The 15,720-nt window shown below is 38.8% G+C and overlaps 1 protein-coding gene across 2 annotated transcripts in view; it reads left to right on the plus strand.

The window, feature by feature from the left end:
• c2cd3 (C2 domain containing 3 centriole elongation regulator) overlaps nucleotides 1-15,720 on the plus strand; it is a 92,162-nt gene that overhangs the window by 9,340 nt on the left and 67,102 nt on the right. For both annotated transcript variants that reach the window (XM_028800326.2, XM_028800327.2), the window contains exons 3-7: nucleotides 1,021-1,178; nucleotides 4,883-5,019; nucleotides 5,637-5,860; nucleotides 7,382-7,514; nucleotides 15,226-15,378. In XM_028800326.2, coding sequence (XP_028656159.2) covers nucleotides 1,021-1,178; nucleotides 4,883-5,019; nucleotides 5,637-5,860; nucleotides 7,382-7,514; nucleotides 15,226-15,378 — 805 coding nt within the window. The remainder of the gene's footprint in view (nucleotides 1-1,020; nucleotides 1,179-4,882; nucleotides 5,020-5,636; nucleotides 5,861-7,381; nucleotides 7,515-15,225; nucleotides 15,379-15,720) is intronic.

A 15,720-nucleotide genomic window follows, 5' to 3' on the forward strand; every position in this document is an offset into this window, starting at 1 on the left:
GTAAGCCATTTACTATTTTAGCCGTACAATATTTGTCCTAAAACTTGACTGAAACTTATAAAGAATATAATGTTTATTTAGGGCGGCATGGTGGCGCAGTGGGTAGCGCTGCTGCCTCGCAGTTGGGAGACCTGGGGACCCGGGTTCACTTCCCGGGTCCTCCCTGCGTGGAGTTTGCATGTTCTCCCCGTGTCTGCGTGGGTTTCCTCCGGGCGCTCCGGTTTCCTCCCACAGTCCAAAGACATGCAGGTTAGGTGGATTGGCGATTCTAAATTGGCCCTAGTGTGTGCTTGGTGTCTGGGTGTGTTTGTGTGTGTCCTGCGGTGGGTTGGCACCCTGCCCAGGATTGGTTCCTGCCTTGTGCTCTGTGTTGGCTGGGATTGGCTCCAGCAGACCCCCGTGACCCTGTGTTCGGATTCAGCGGGTTGGAAAATGGATGGATGGATGTTTATTTAAATAGTAATTTAAATGCAGAAAATCTGCTTTTTTCAGGAATTATCCTTTAAAAAAGCCAGTTGGAAAAAGATCTAAATTTGTCAAAGAGGAGTCTAATGTAAATGATGCATTCATACTTGCTGGCAGTTTTCTTATTGGTAAACTTTAGTCACCTTTACTCAAGATGACTGCATGATGTATAACTCCTTTAATCGTTTGGTAAGACTTTGCAAAAATTATATAGATTATATCATCAGTACTGCATTTAGCACAGTGACTTGATGATACAAATAGCAATCTATAAGTAAGATCACAGTAAATCAACGACAGTTTAAGAAAAAGAATGTAGAAATTCAAAATAGATACAGGTTTTTCAAAGGCTGAACAGTCATTGCATTGTATGAAGAATTGTTTTTTCAAATAGTATATATTGGTAAATAATGTTACTATGTTGGTAATATTAGTAATTACTGTATGTACAGAATTAAGATAGTAGCTATGAAGGTTAAAAAATAATAACAATAACAATTGATCTTTCTGCTAAATTGAGTATTTCTGTTGATCACTTTCTTCATCTATTTTTAGATATGGGAATGCTTGTGTTAGAAGTGATGACAAAACTAGATCATCTTCCTTTGGGTCGTGTACAAATAAATGGGATTCCAAAGTTGTCTCCAACATATTCCATAAGTGGATTTTACACAATAGTTTCACCTACATCTGAAAAACTTGGAGAAATACAGGTAAAGAGCTGTACTTAGGTCAATTTTTGTTTTCAGATCAATAGTATGTAATGTAGTCTTCATAAAAATTCATAATTAATATCATCTCATTTTAACTCATTTTGTTTTTGATGATGGTAACAACATGCTTGATGCTTGACCAAACCCCAGCAACTTTATCTATCCACTCCTGTTAAAATCCCATATGCTGCCAGACTGCCTGAGAGATATACTTCCTCAAGCATGTCCTGAGCCTGTTCTGTGTTTTCACTCACTCTGCCGTGCCTAGAACACCTTATGTGGAAGTCATGAATGGAGAATTCTAACTACACAAGGGGGCTCCGCCCCCTGCTCGCTTCGCTCGTCTACCCCCGGTGTTTTGAACCCGTGCCCGCTGGGTAGCCACGTGTGAGGATGACGCACGTTTAATACGGAGCATTCGCCCGTGTACCTGTTTATGACGTTTTACCTTGCTTTCTACTCTGTCTTTTGTTTCTGATCTCGCTGTATTCTGCGTTTGTTGTAATGAGCCGTGGTGAATATATTTTGCCTTTCTCAAGTAATAATGTTCATTTGTTTGCGATACTGTGATGTTTATCGTACTGTTAATAATGCATCACTGTAATGTGATTCAGTTAGGGGGGGTAAACGTTAACATTTAACATTCTACAAAGTTATTGTCTTTTTTTCACCTGCATTATCATCATTCTTTAATTTAATATTTATTGTATTAGTATGCTGCTGCTGGAAAATGTGAATTTCCCATTGGGATTAATAAAGTATCTATCTATCTATCTATAGTTTGGACGTGTGAGGATGACGTATGTTTAATACGGAGCGTTCGCCCGTGTCACTGTGGCTGTTTCTGAACTATTATGCGGTGCATTGTGGAGCACTGCGGACACTGTAGTGTTTCCCGTTTCACTTCGTATCCCACATTCATTAGATCTGTCCACGCGGGCTCGGTGTCGAAGCTGTGTTAGTTGTTGAGCTGTTTGGTTTTGGAGCCAAGACAGTTTTGATTCAGCGGTTTCAGACGCGTGTCCGTACCATCTCGGGTTTGATGTATGAACCTTTGTGGATTCCGTACGCATTAGTGCCACTCACAATATGGCGCATTAGTGCCACTCACAATATGGCGGCGATGCCTGCACCTTCCGTATTATGTCGGTTCTTACCATGCTGTGTAGGCGCATTTGCCTTTTGTACTTCACTGCGATCTAAGCGCCTGAACCTTCAGGGTCCGCATCCGCTGTGTGGTGTGGACGTTTAACTGTCGTTGTTTCTGCTTTTATATTCTGTATCTCGGTGTGCATGTGTTTAATTCCATAGGTTTTTTTGTAGCTGTTGCATTCCAGTTTTCATCATCTGTAATCCGCTCTCCATGTGTTCGTCCCCATTCTTTAATCCCTTTATGAAGTTTTAGTTTGTTTCCTACTCTGTTTTATTTCTGACCTCACTGTATCCTGCTTGCGGCATGTCAGACGGTCCGTAGTCTTTCTCGTTTTACTGTGGGGAGGGTGGCTTTGTTTTGTAACCTGCTCTCTATGTGTTTGTCCCTGTTCGTTAACCTGTTTATGACGTTTTACTTTGTTTCCTACTCTGACGGTTTGAAGTCTCTCCCGTTTTGCTCTGGTGCGGGGTAGGGGGTGCTTTGTGTGATGTCTGTGCACGCGCGTAGTCTCTCCCGTTTAACTCGGGGAGGAGGGGGGGGTTTGGGAGGTGTGCTTTGCCTCTTTAATCCCTTTATGAAGTTTTACTTTGTTTCCAACTCTGTGTTTTATTTTGTTTCCAACTCTGTGTTTTATTTCTGACCTCGCTTTATCCCGCTTGCGGCATCTCTTTATGACGTTTCACTTTGTTTCCTACTCTGACGGTTCGTAGTTTCACCTGTGTTGCACTGTTGCGGGGGGGGGGTTCTGTGGCGCCTGCGCACGTGCGTAGTCTCTCCCGTTTCACTATGGGGGGTGGCTTTGTGTGGCGCTTGTGCACTATGTCTTTTGCGTCCACGGGCATGTCCCTGCTTCCATATCCGGTTTACCATTCTCGTTTAGTAATATGGATATGGATACTCAAACCATATCAAATGAATCCTCTCAACCTGAAGAAGCAACTCTTCTACTCCAAGATCCTAATGTATTGCTGAGCTCCTCACTCTGTCATGGAGAGCGAGTCCTGCAATCCTACACAGGAACCTCATTTTTGGCTGCTTGCATTCATGATCTCATTTGTTCGATGATCCATATGAGTAATGATGAGAGAACCCACACAGTTCGCTTCACCATGTGTTTGGTGAAATCCCCATTTTGATTAATGGTGGAAGGAGGAACTAAACTTGTTTTGAGAGACTTTTAAAGGTGCAGTGGTCTTTTAACTTCCCCTTGGGGCTAGGGAAGCATCTGTCAATTATGCTGGACCATTTATTGTGGACAAAAATGTGCTCTGTGCTGTGAGGCAGCAGTGGTAACCACTGTACTCTCCGAGCCTCAAACAACAAAAGATGTAGACAGAACAATAACCATAACCAAAGTACAACAAATGGCCACAAACTAGCAGAAAACGTAAAAAAATATGTATCAATGCACTCACAGTGTTCCAGTGTTGGAGTACACATTGATTGTGCTATTATTATTTCATAAGGTCTGCTGTGTTTTGTGATAACAGAAGTGGGAGAAAATGGACTCCCTTAAGGCTTGTTTTGAATGATGCTGGGGCACCTGGCTAATTGTGCATGCAAACTAGCCATGTGGTGCTGCTGCCGCCAGCCCACAGGGATTATTGCTCTATAATATGTGGAAATACTCATGGTATTCTCATTATGGTCAACAAATGTACCGCTCAAATAAAATACTGCAAGTTTTTCGTTTAATTGCATTTGGAGTGGAAGGCTAGAGTATTGATCGAGTTGTGATATCATACATGTGCAAAGCAGATCAGCAATGATCTTAAAGTAGGCATGTGGTAAAGTTCTGCATATGGCTGCTACAGGTCTATGATGTCACACTGGCCTCGCAAAGCATGATGGGACACTGGGAGAAAATGTTTGTCTAAGTCAGCCGTATGGCAGATTTTCAGGAAAATATTCAGCGAACAAGGACACTGCTGAATACAGCATACATGCTGCTTCCAAAATAAAGCTTTGATGAACTTCGCTAGTCAACACTACTTTTGGATATGGATGTAGACAGACTGTTGAATCAAAAGTTCTTAAAACCTATGGTAGGTTACCACCAAGGTCCAGTTCAACATCCATAAAACTGTTTAAGAATGCCTTTTCTTATTACTAAGTTTTTAATTGTTGTGTTTTCTTTTAATTCTATCAATGATTTTTCTTTTTAACAGGTTCACCCTTTTTTACTTTAAATACTGTACTTCAGTAACTCACCATATGTGAAGAGAGTGTAGTTCACTATACTCCCTACAGCTAATGAAATCTATATAGTAAATACTGTAATGCTGTACTTTTATTTTGTATTTTTGCCATTGTCTTGGTTTTGTGTATGTTAAATACCTTTTTGTAAAGATGAGGATTGAAAATAAATCGTTGTTATCTGCTAGAGGTTTTACTGATTTGACAAAGCCATGTTTCCATTTCTGAAAATTCAACCACCAACAAATGTTTTTGAATCTGTAGTTATGCAAAGTTTTTCATTGGGTATTGCAAAATTTAAATGCACTGGTATTGAGAGATATATGCATATTTTCATATTTCTTTCCATTTCAAGGTATCACTTGCGTTGGAACCACTATCTGAAACTTATGACAGCAGCAGCCCAGTACCCACTACTGATACAAGTATAGATACAGTTCCAGCATACTTCCCAAAGTCACTTATTGGTTCAAGTGCAGCAAATACACCAAGGTAAAATGTGTGTCTTATTTTGAAATGGAAAAAAGACAGTATAGTTTTCAATAATTTATGAATTACATCTGTTTGCTTAAATTTAGTCTGGCAAAATGAAAAAGTAACTTAAACTTGCATCATATTAATTTTCTTTTATAAGAATTTTTTTTTTTATTTTCTTATAAAATTCAAAGTAGAAGAATTAGAGTTGGAATGATAGCTTTCTTAATCTTAACAGAATAAACTTTTTTGAATGTATTTATCTGATCATTCCATCTGGGTGCTAGACAATGATAACAATATTAATAACAATGACACTGAGAATTCTTTTGATTTTATGTCATTGAAAAGCCATGATCTGAGCTCAAACCTGATCATTTAGTGAAATATCTTTATATGCTTGTTAATCACAGTGCTGGCTAAGGATAGAATGGCAGTAAGCTAAAGGGGTTACAGATATTGAGAGATGCATTAAAGTATCAATGCCAAGGCATGTACTTTATTATATTATTAGAAGGCTTAGCCCTTTTCAGTTTTTCCCACTTTGTCTAAAATTGTCAATGTTCTTTTCAAAGCAGAGTCAGAAAAACATTTATAGAATTTTGTATTTTGTTCTGCTTTGCTGTTTTATCTAGAGGAAGAGATCATTTATACTTCCAGGAAAATGGTAAAACATCAAAGGGTTTACCTCCAGATGCAAAAGTTGAACCTGTTTTAGAAAATGTCAGACAAACATTTAACCCTCAAAAATCAGAGTTTTCTCGAGAAGTGAAATCAGGTTTATCAAGAGAAATTTCTACAAGGAATGAAAAGCCTATAATACAAGCAAGTAGTAATGCATCCAAAGACCTTATTTCAGGTTTGTATTAAGTTATTGTAAAATATATCTTTATCTTTATAATTGTTTGACTAAATGTTAAGTGGATCCACTACTAAACTGAAGAGTTTAAACCACTGCTTGTTACTGCCTGAGAGTAAGCTCTGTTCAAGATGTAGAATGTTCCACTTCTGTGAGAGGTATTTTGGATAAATGTGCATGAGATATTTAAGTTCCATGAACAATGCAAGTTGTGAAGGTAGTGATTTTATTGGCATTGAAAACAACATGCCCTAAGCTAATATTTGACAAATGATTCAATTTATCCTAATAAAAAATTCACACCTGAATAAAGAGTTTCTGGTGAGTATAAGGTGCTACATAAAATAAAGATTAATGGTTGATCAGAGTCTGTACAAATGGGGCAGCACATGAAACTTAAAGCTGTTTTTCAGTTGGATGATGTTGGTAAAACGCATTTGGCTGCTAGAATGTAAACATCTTTCCACAGCAAATTTTAAACATCCCATCCTGAAAAATATGGTTATTTTCTTTTGGGAAAATATTTAAGTTAACATTTTGTTACCATGTTCAAATACACAATTAGTTAAAAATGCCATTCCCAATTTCACCCCTGTTTTATATACTAGTGCAAAAGGAACTTGATAGAGAATATTATGAGATAATAACACCATACATAACATTTAAAACAGCAGTTTATGAAGTTTTAATAGTTTGTTGGAAGGTAATTGAGGTCATGGACAATTTCTTCTCCCAGTTTTATGGTATCTATGTTATGGTATAGCTCCATTGTTTCTTAAACCTTTATAGCCTTTATAGCTTTTATGTCTTTACTGTGTGAAAGACTTCTGTCATCTGTAAAAACTGAAAACATAATTTTCATCAATTTTTATTCATATAAAAGTAATGTGCTTTTATTTTAGTTGAACATACAATTTTCTATATCCCATGTGACCCCAAACTGGCTTAAATGGATTTGAAAAAGGGTGAATGGTTTGGTGGATATAGACTGTTCAAACCTATTGAAAACTGTGTAATATGACATTGTCTGATTTCTGTATGTTCCAAAACAGTGCTTTAGTCATCAGTTATTTGTTAATGCTATTGTTTTAAAATGTAATGAAAATAAATATGCAGTGAGGCACAGTGATTGAAGGGACTTTGGAGGGGCATCTGCTCATGGAAAACAGCAATCATGATTTACCATTACTTTTTCATTCATTTTATTTTCTTAAATAGAAAATAAAATGAAAATTGTGTTTGGTGTTCTTTGCTTTAGTGCTAATGAAGTTAAAGAGTGCTATTTTGCTATTGCTTTAGTTCTTCCTGTTATATAAACCTATGTAAAATAGAATAATACAGATCTAAAAATGAGAACATCTTTTACAAAAAACACTGAAATTAAAATAAATAGAGTTTAAATTCAATTTTTAAGATTTTTTTATCAGTTGGGATGACATGTTTGCAGTTGATAATTTAATCTTGAGGTTAAACCCAGATAAATATTTTAATTAATATTTTTGGCAAATATTCTGTTAACAGTGCTTCTAGACCGTGGGAACAAACTCAGGAATGCAATGGTGGTGTCTGCATTACAATCCAGCCTGGATTTAAACTCCGCTAATCAAGATATTCCAATAATGCCAAATAATTGTGACACCACACCACGCCCAGAGTAAGCATGCTTTTTGATTCTTTTTTTCATTACCATGTGCATTTTACTGCATAGAATTGTAAATGTAATATTGGTTAATAATAATAAAAATGATGAGCTTGACTACAAATAAAATTGAACTATCCTTTAGGATAAGGTATTTAATCAAGTTCAAGAAATTGGGCTTTCATCGTGTCCAAATTATACATTTGTGATTATATTTTTGAATATTACATTGAAATTTTATGGTTTAAACTTAATTCACAGCAATATATCAGAACTCTCACGTTTTATTGCATTCCTTCTTTTTTTTCATTTTTCAAACACACATAGTAAACAGCTAGATGCGTTAAATTTCAATCTGTTGAAACTCATAACTTCCAATATTGCCTCTTAATACTGGTAAGCTGCACAGTCTAATATTTTCATACTCAAACTTCTTGCCTTGTAGTATGAGCAGTACATACTAATAGTCCTGGGCAGTGAGTGCTAAGATGACAAAGTTCTGAAATTGGCATTTCATGTAATGAAAGAGTGATAGCAGACAGGCAGTGGCATCTGTTAATTTAGCCCATGAAAACAGTTATTTTAATATTTCACTACCTAAACTTAATAAAGAGTTTAACCAAAAGCAGGCTTACTTTCATATTTAAAAAATCTAACAAATAGAAATAAATATCTATTTAGAAGTCCTAATACCACTCCATTCACATCTGATGTCTCTGTAACCTCATTTACTCTTCCTACGGATATTTTGGAAAATTTACTTCTCACAATCTTCTCCTACATCTTCCAGACTGTCAGTGTTATTACATAATTCCTTTTTTTCATTCTACCTTCACATTTCTCAACATGCCATGAAAATTTTTACTTATCAGCAAATAGTCTATCATGCACATTACACCCCAGATTTATGTGTCACTAACTTGTCCTCCACCTTCTTTAAACATGGTGTTGCACAAAATGACTTTCATGGCATCACCAGACTCCAGAATCCTCTCACCTTAGCATTTCTGGCACCAAAGCTAAAACCCCCAGAAACTGTGTCATAACTGTTAACACTAGTGCTATCTTGCCCATTCACCACTCATTACAGTCATCTCCCCCTGCGGCACCCCAGATGTTATCTCCCTCAACCTGCCCCGAAATGATCTCTTTATTGCTTATACAGTACCAGCCTTTAGGGCATTTGCCAAGACTATATTAATCAGTTGTTGGCTATACTCATGGGTAATATTGGATATACCTTACCCTTGCTTTGTAAGTTTAGTCTTTGTACATCATCATGACTATATTATAGAAGACATTTTTAAGGTTGGATGCCCATCCTGGCACTAACTTAGGTCAATGTGTTCCTTGCATTGTAAAAGCCAATTAGACTAATTCAAATCCCATATCACAGGGTAAATAAATAAATGCTTTCTGTGTGAAATAATTTGATACACTGTTACTTATGTTGGTGTGATAAATTTATTTCAATGGAAGAGAAGCAAAATAAGTTAAAAGGCATGTTAGAAGTGCAGACTACTAGAAAACAGCTTTAAATTCCAAAGCTGTTAAAATTGGGTGACAATTTTATGAATGAATGGTGCCAATTGCCAGACACTCCGCAGTATTCAACGTAATATTCTCCATATAGGGATTCAGTATAACCATGTCTGACTAACATGTGGGTGATGTTGTAACACACATAAAAGCACAACTGTTTTGGTTATATGCCACTTACTAACAAACTATGTCCTGCTTTTACCATATTTGTTTTAATTATTGAGGAGTGACCTCAATAGCCTTGATATACTCTGTGAATAAGAAAGTAGCTATCTACCTCACACTTGGTACCCATGAAGGAGGAGTCTGAGTTTCCTTGAAAGCTTGCATATTGTAATCTGTTCAGTTAACCAATAAAAGGTGTCACTTTACTTGACTTCTAATCACTCTACATTAAAGTATAGAAAATATAAAAGTAGCACGGTATTTATTAATGTATATTATAACAATTCCAAATAAAAGAAAATATAATAGACAAAAATACATAGCAAAGTCTGGATATAAACAATCTTGGAAAACCTTACTGAAAATTAGAAGTGTCAAGGCGTGACATCCTAGGTGTCTTTTTGAGTTAGCGATCAATGTTATTCATTGGTTATGTATTCTGACCTCCAAAATAATTAAAAGTTGATATTATCAGGCATCTTCATCATTCTAATAGTTGGTACACAAATAAACCAAAGTCAAAAAGTGCACCTTCTTTCTGTAGAATCCCATACACTTATTCAGTGTAGCTGCCATCATATATGGCTGTTCAGAATTTTGCAAGGACATACAGTACAAAAAAGCACAATTTTGAAGTAAAGTTTAATGTGTTATTTCAATCTGTACAATGCTCTGTTACCAATTTTACCACTATGAAATTTAATAAACTCCATTCCATTCCATAGACACTATATCTATCAAACCCTGCCTTCAATACTTTGCAATAGTCTTAGCTGTCACTACATCAACAACAGCAGCAATTTATTTTTTGTGTGGCCCAAAATCATACAAGTAGTGTTGCAGTGGGCTTTAACAGGCCCTATTTTTTGGCAGCCCCTCCAGCCTTGACTCCCTAAGAAAATGAGAATAAACTCCTAAAAAAACCCTTGTAGGGAAAAAATTGAAAAAATCTTGGGAAAGGCAGTTCAGAGAGAGACCCCTTTCCAGGTACATTGGGCATGCAATGAGTGTCAAAAAATGGGTTTAAATACAATTACAACACACAAAACAGAACACAAGTAATCCTCTTCACAGATCTAGATGGCCAATCTATTATTGCCACCTCAGGAATAAAATACAATAGTATAATAGTAATAGTACAAGCTACAAAGCAAAATGCAAGAGTAGGTTGCATATAAGGATTCAGATTTGTTCTGAGTCCAGGAGACCTCAGCCAGCAAGCTGTCTCTCGCCTACTTGCCCTTCCACAGCTAAGTTAGTGCTGGGCCAGCCAATCTGATGGAAGGGCCCTTCTACCTGATGAATCCAGAGCTCCTTTATCAGAGGTGACTTTTCTGTAGGCTGGCAAACAACTTGGTAGAATAGCAGTGGCACTAACTGCCACATGTAGGTACCGAGATAAGAAATAGAGTAGGTTATCATTTTACTTATGTTTTAGTACTAATGACTAACAACAGAGATGTAATATGTACAATTAATCATCAGCTCTAATCTGGGTATGCCAAACTGAAGTAGTGAGTCTTCAGTCGGAATTTAAAAGCTTAGACTGAAGGGACGCCTGTTATAGTATCAGGCAGACCAATCAACAGCTTTGGGGCCTTGTAACTTAAAGCTCAACTTCCCACTATTATTTTATTAATCCTTGGCATCATAGGCAGACTGGCATCTTGGGATTTTAATGCACTGTCTGGTTTGTAACTAATGATTAGTTCCAATAATAAGCAGGGCATTGGCCAGTTAAGGCTTTGCATGTTTAAAGGAGGATTTTGATGTCTGTCCTAAACTTAACTAGGAGCCAGTGTACTAAGAACTGGTTTTGTGTGTTCATATTTTCTTGTTCTTTTAATAATTCTTACAGAAGCATTTTGAATTAACTGAAAGCTATATTAAGAACAATTTGAACATCCAACTTTGTGACTTTGGGTCGGTCAGATCTCTTACTATTATAGTTTCGTCCAGTTTCCAATTGCCATTGGATTGTGTAGGACACCATACTCACTGACATTTTGATTATTTTTGCAATTTCTGTAGATGAAAGGACTTCACTTCTAAGGGTAATAATTCTCTGTCTCATTTCATTTGTTAATTACCATTTTTTGCCATTATCACTGAATATTGCCCAAGCAGTACTTCGGAGGGTGTAGTAAACGCAGTCTGTTCCAACTCTGCTTTAAGGTTGACAGAGGGTTTTAAGTAATCAACAGAATTTGGGGCACCTGTGCAAATTGTTTGCTTCAACTTGCAAGGCTTAATTTATTACTGCAGAACATTTGTAGAAGGCTCGTTTGTAATATTCTTATATTTTCTTTTTTTCACCAAGGATAATTGAGCTAGTACTAGCAACGCTCAGAACAGCGGAGATGCAATCTCTGTTTCAGACTGCAATGTCCTTTGTGCTCTGAGGCGTGTAAATTGCAGGAAAGCATTAGGTCCGGATTAAATCTCCGGGCACATTCTTAAATCATTTGACGATCAGCTAGCTGGAGTGTTTACATCCATCTTCAATGACTATTTAGCCCAGTCTGTGGTTCCTGCCTGCTTTAAAAAATTTGTTATTGTACCCATACCAAAGAACAACAAACCCACGTACCTTAATTGTTTACCGCCCTGTAACACTAATGTCTCTTGTCATAAAGTGCTTCAAGTGGATTATTAAAGACTCCATCTGCTCCTTCCTTCCAAAAGACTTTGATTCACTCCACCTTGCATACCATACAAACATATCTACAGATTATGATAGATAGATAGATAGATAGATACTTTATTAATCCCAAGGGGAAATTAACATACTCCAGCAGCAGCATACTGATAAAAGAAAATATTAAATTAAAGAGTGATAACAATGCAGGTATACAGACAGACAATATCTTTGTATAATGTTAACGTTTACCCCCCCGGGTGGAACTGAAGAGTCGCATAGTGTGGGGCAGGAACGATCTCCTCAGTCTGTCAGTGGAGCAGGAAAGTGACAGCAGTCTGTCATTGAAGCTGCTCCTCTGTCTGGAGATGATACTGTTCAGTGGATGTAGTGGATTCTCCTTGATTGACAGGAGCCTGCTCAGTGCCCGTCGCTCTTCCACAGATGTCAAACTGTGCAGCTCCATGCCTACAATAGAGCCTGCCTTCCTCACCAGTTTGTCCAGGCGTGAGGCGTCTCTGTTCTTTATGCTGCCTCCCCAGCACACCACCGCGTAGAAGAGGGCGCGCGCCACAACCGTCTGGTCAAACATCTGCAGCATCTTATTGCAGATGTTGAAGGATGCCAGCCTTCTAAGGAAGTATAGTCGGCTCCGTCCTTTCTTACACAGAGCATTAGTATTGGCAGTCCAGTCCAATTTATCATCCAGTTGCACTCCCAGGTATTTATAGGTCTGCACCCTCGGCACACAGTCACCTCTGATGATCACGGGGTCCATGAGGGGCTTGGTCCTCCTAAAATCCACCACCAGTTTGAGTCGCACCATTTAACAAAGTCCTTGATTAAGTTCCTATACTACTCCTCCTGCCCACTCTTGATGCAGGCCACGATAGTAGTGTGGTCAGCGAACTTTTGCACGTGGCAGGACTCCGAGTTGTATTGGAAGTCCGATGTATATAGACTGAACAGGACCGGAGAAAGTACAGTCCCCTGCAGCGCTCCTGTGTTGCTGACCACAATGTCAGACCTGCAGTTCCCGAGATGCACATACTGAGGTCTGTCTTTAAGATAGTCCACGATCCATGCTACCAGGTATGAATCTACTCCCATCTCTGTCAGCTTGTCCCTAAGGAGCAGAGGTTGGATGGTGTTGAAGGTGCTAGAGAAGTCCAGAAACATAATTCCTACAGCACCACTGCCTCTGCCCAAGTGGGAGAGGGATCGGTGTAGCATATAGATGATGGCATCCTCCGCTCCCAGCTTCTCCTGGTATACGAACTGCACAGGGCCAAGGGTGTGACGGACCTGTGGCCTCGGGTGGTGAAGCAGCAGCCGCTCCATGGTCTTCATCACATGCAACGTCAGAGCGACAGGCCGGAAGTCATTCAGCTCACTAGGATGTGATACCTTTGGGACTGGGGTGATGCAAGATGTTTTCCAAAGCCTCGGGGCTCTCCCCTGTTCCAGGCTCAGGTTGAAGATGCGCTGTAGAGATCTCCCCAGCTCCAACGCACAGGCCTTCAGCAGTCGTGGCGATACTCCATCTGGACCCGCTGCTTTGCTGGCACAAAGTCTCCTCAGCTCTCTGCTTACCTGGGCTGCTGTAATTGTGGGTTGGGGTAAACTCTCACCTATGCTGGTATCAGCAGAAGGATGGGTGGAGGGTGCAGTACTCCGAGGTTAGAGTGGGTTAGGTTTGTCAAACCTGTTAAAAAAGTTGTTCATCTGGTTTGCTCTCTCCACGTCTCTCTCGATGGTGGCACCCCACTTCGAGCTGCAGCCAGTGATGATCTTCATCCCATCCCACACTTCCTTCATGCTGTTATTCTGCAACTTCTGCTCCAGCTTTCTCCTGTACTGCTCCTTCACCACCCTGAGCTGGACTCGGAGTTCCTTCTGCACGTGCTTGAGCTCATGCTGATCACCGCCTTTAAAAGCCCTTTTCTTCTGGTTCAAAAGGCCCTTAATGTCACTTGTAATCCATGGCTTGTTGTTAGCATAGCAGCGTACTGTTCTTACTGGAACTACAATGTCCATACGGAAGTTGATGTAGTTGGTAGTGCAGTCAACAACCTCCTCAATGTTCTCACTATATGATCCTCGCAGGATATCCCAGTCCATCTTGCATATTCTGCACACCTCTGTGTTCCACATAGACAACAACAAGGGGAATTATGTAAGATTGTTGTTTATAGACTACAGCTCAGCCTTTAACACCATTGTCCCCCACTTATTGGCCACAAAGCTTAAAGACTGGATTGGTGGTTTTGTGCCTAAAGGATCTGGGTTGGTAACTCGAAGGTTCGAATCCCGGCAGTGACAGAAGGAATGCTACTTCAGTGGGCCCTTGAGCAAGGCCCTTAACTGCAATTGCTCCAGGGGTGCTGTACAAATAGCTGACCCTGCATTTACCCTGAGTAAGTTGGGGTATGTGAAAAAGAGAATTTCCCCTCAGGGATTAATAAAGTAAAACAAAAGACCTCGGACTGAATATCCACTCTGTGACTGGGTGGTGGACTTTCTAACTGCAGACCTTAGCTGGTGAGGGTGGGCAACTGCTTTTCCAACACTATCACTGTCAACACAGACGTACCACAAGGCTGTGTACTGAGTCCTCAGCTGTACTCCCTTTGCACACACAATTGTGTGGCCAAGCACAGCTCCAACATGATTGTTAAGTTTGCTGGTGACACAGTGGTCTTGGGCCTCATTTCCAACAATGACAAAGAGGCATATCTGGATGAGGTAGTGAACCTGGAAGCACAGTGGCAGGCGCATAACCTCTCCCTAAATGTTTCCAAGACCAAGGAGCTAGTGATGGATTTTAGGTGGAAGCAGTAGCAGATCTACAGCCCTATCAGTATAAACGGAGGTCCTATTGAGAGGGTGAGCAGCTTCAGATACCTGGGTGTGCACATCGCTTAGGACATGATATGTTCCCAGTACACATAAACTCAAGAAAGCAAGGCAGTGCCTTTATCTCCTGAGGCAACAAATAAACTCTTGAATCCTGAATCTTGAATCTTTCAGTTTTTGCCATACTAAATTTTAAATTGAAACCTCTAGCAGTTTATTGCTTACCTTTTCACAATTTTAAGTCATTCATTGCATATCAACTGCTAAAATTTGAAGAAAATGTTGAAAAACTGAGGTGTTCTAAAGCTTGTGACAGGTAGTGTGTATATTACAAAGTGTACAATTTACAGTATGCATTGTTACTTATATCAGTGGTCTTCATATAATTTAAAATGTTAACTTTCCTTAGACATTTTTTGCTTTCATGTTTATAGTTAATCTATAGATCTTGCATGGTTTAACTATGTCACAACACCTTGTTGTTATGCTTAATAGTATCTTTCACTTTCTCTCTTTGCATTATAGAGGCCATGTGGTATCATCAGGGAATTTGTTTAAAAACCTACTTGAATCCAAGAATAATGCTACAAACTCAAATGTGTTGCCTTTGTCAAATTATCCAGACAAAGAATTGCCCACAGACATTGAAAACAGAGCCATTCACTTGCTTTTGGGCAGGTAAAAACTTCTATACATGTTACTTGAAAGGAGTGGAGAAAAATTTGTTTCTGCACTAGGCGGTACTCTCAGTCATTCAGTTTGAAAAGTTTTGGCTATTTAAGTCAATTTCTTTTTTAGTTTACAATATGTTGATATCTATTACTTTTTTCTTTAATTTTTGTATTTGCAGTATTGATACTTTTTCAATATTCTGTTTCTCTGTCTCTCTTTCCCTCTTTTTATGCATTTTTCCTATTTTTTTATTTTGTATGGGTAAATAACTTCTGTACCAATCCATTAATTTGCAATTTGCAGTTGTCATACTGGGCTTGGCGCAAGCCTGCCTCAGATGGTGTTTTA

Source organism: Erpetoichthys calabaricus, chromosome 4, assembly GCF_900747795.2.
Source record: "Erpetoichthys calabaricus chromosome 4, fErpCal1.3, whole genome shotgun sequence".
In the NCBI taxonomy this organism is placed as follows: domain Eukaryota; kingdom Metazoa; phylum Chordata; class Cladistia; order Polypteriformes; family Polypteridae; genus Erpetoichthys; species Erpetoichthys calabaricus.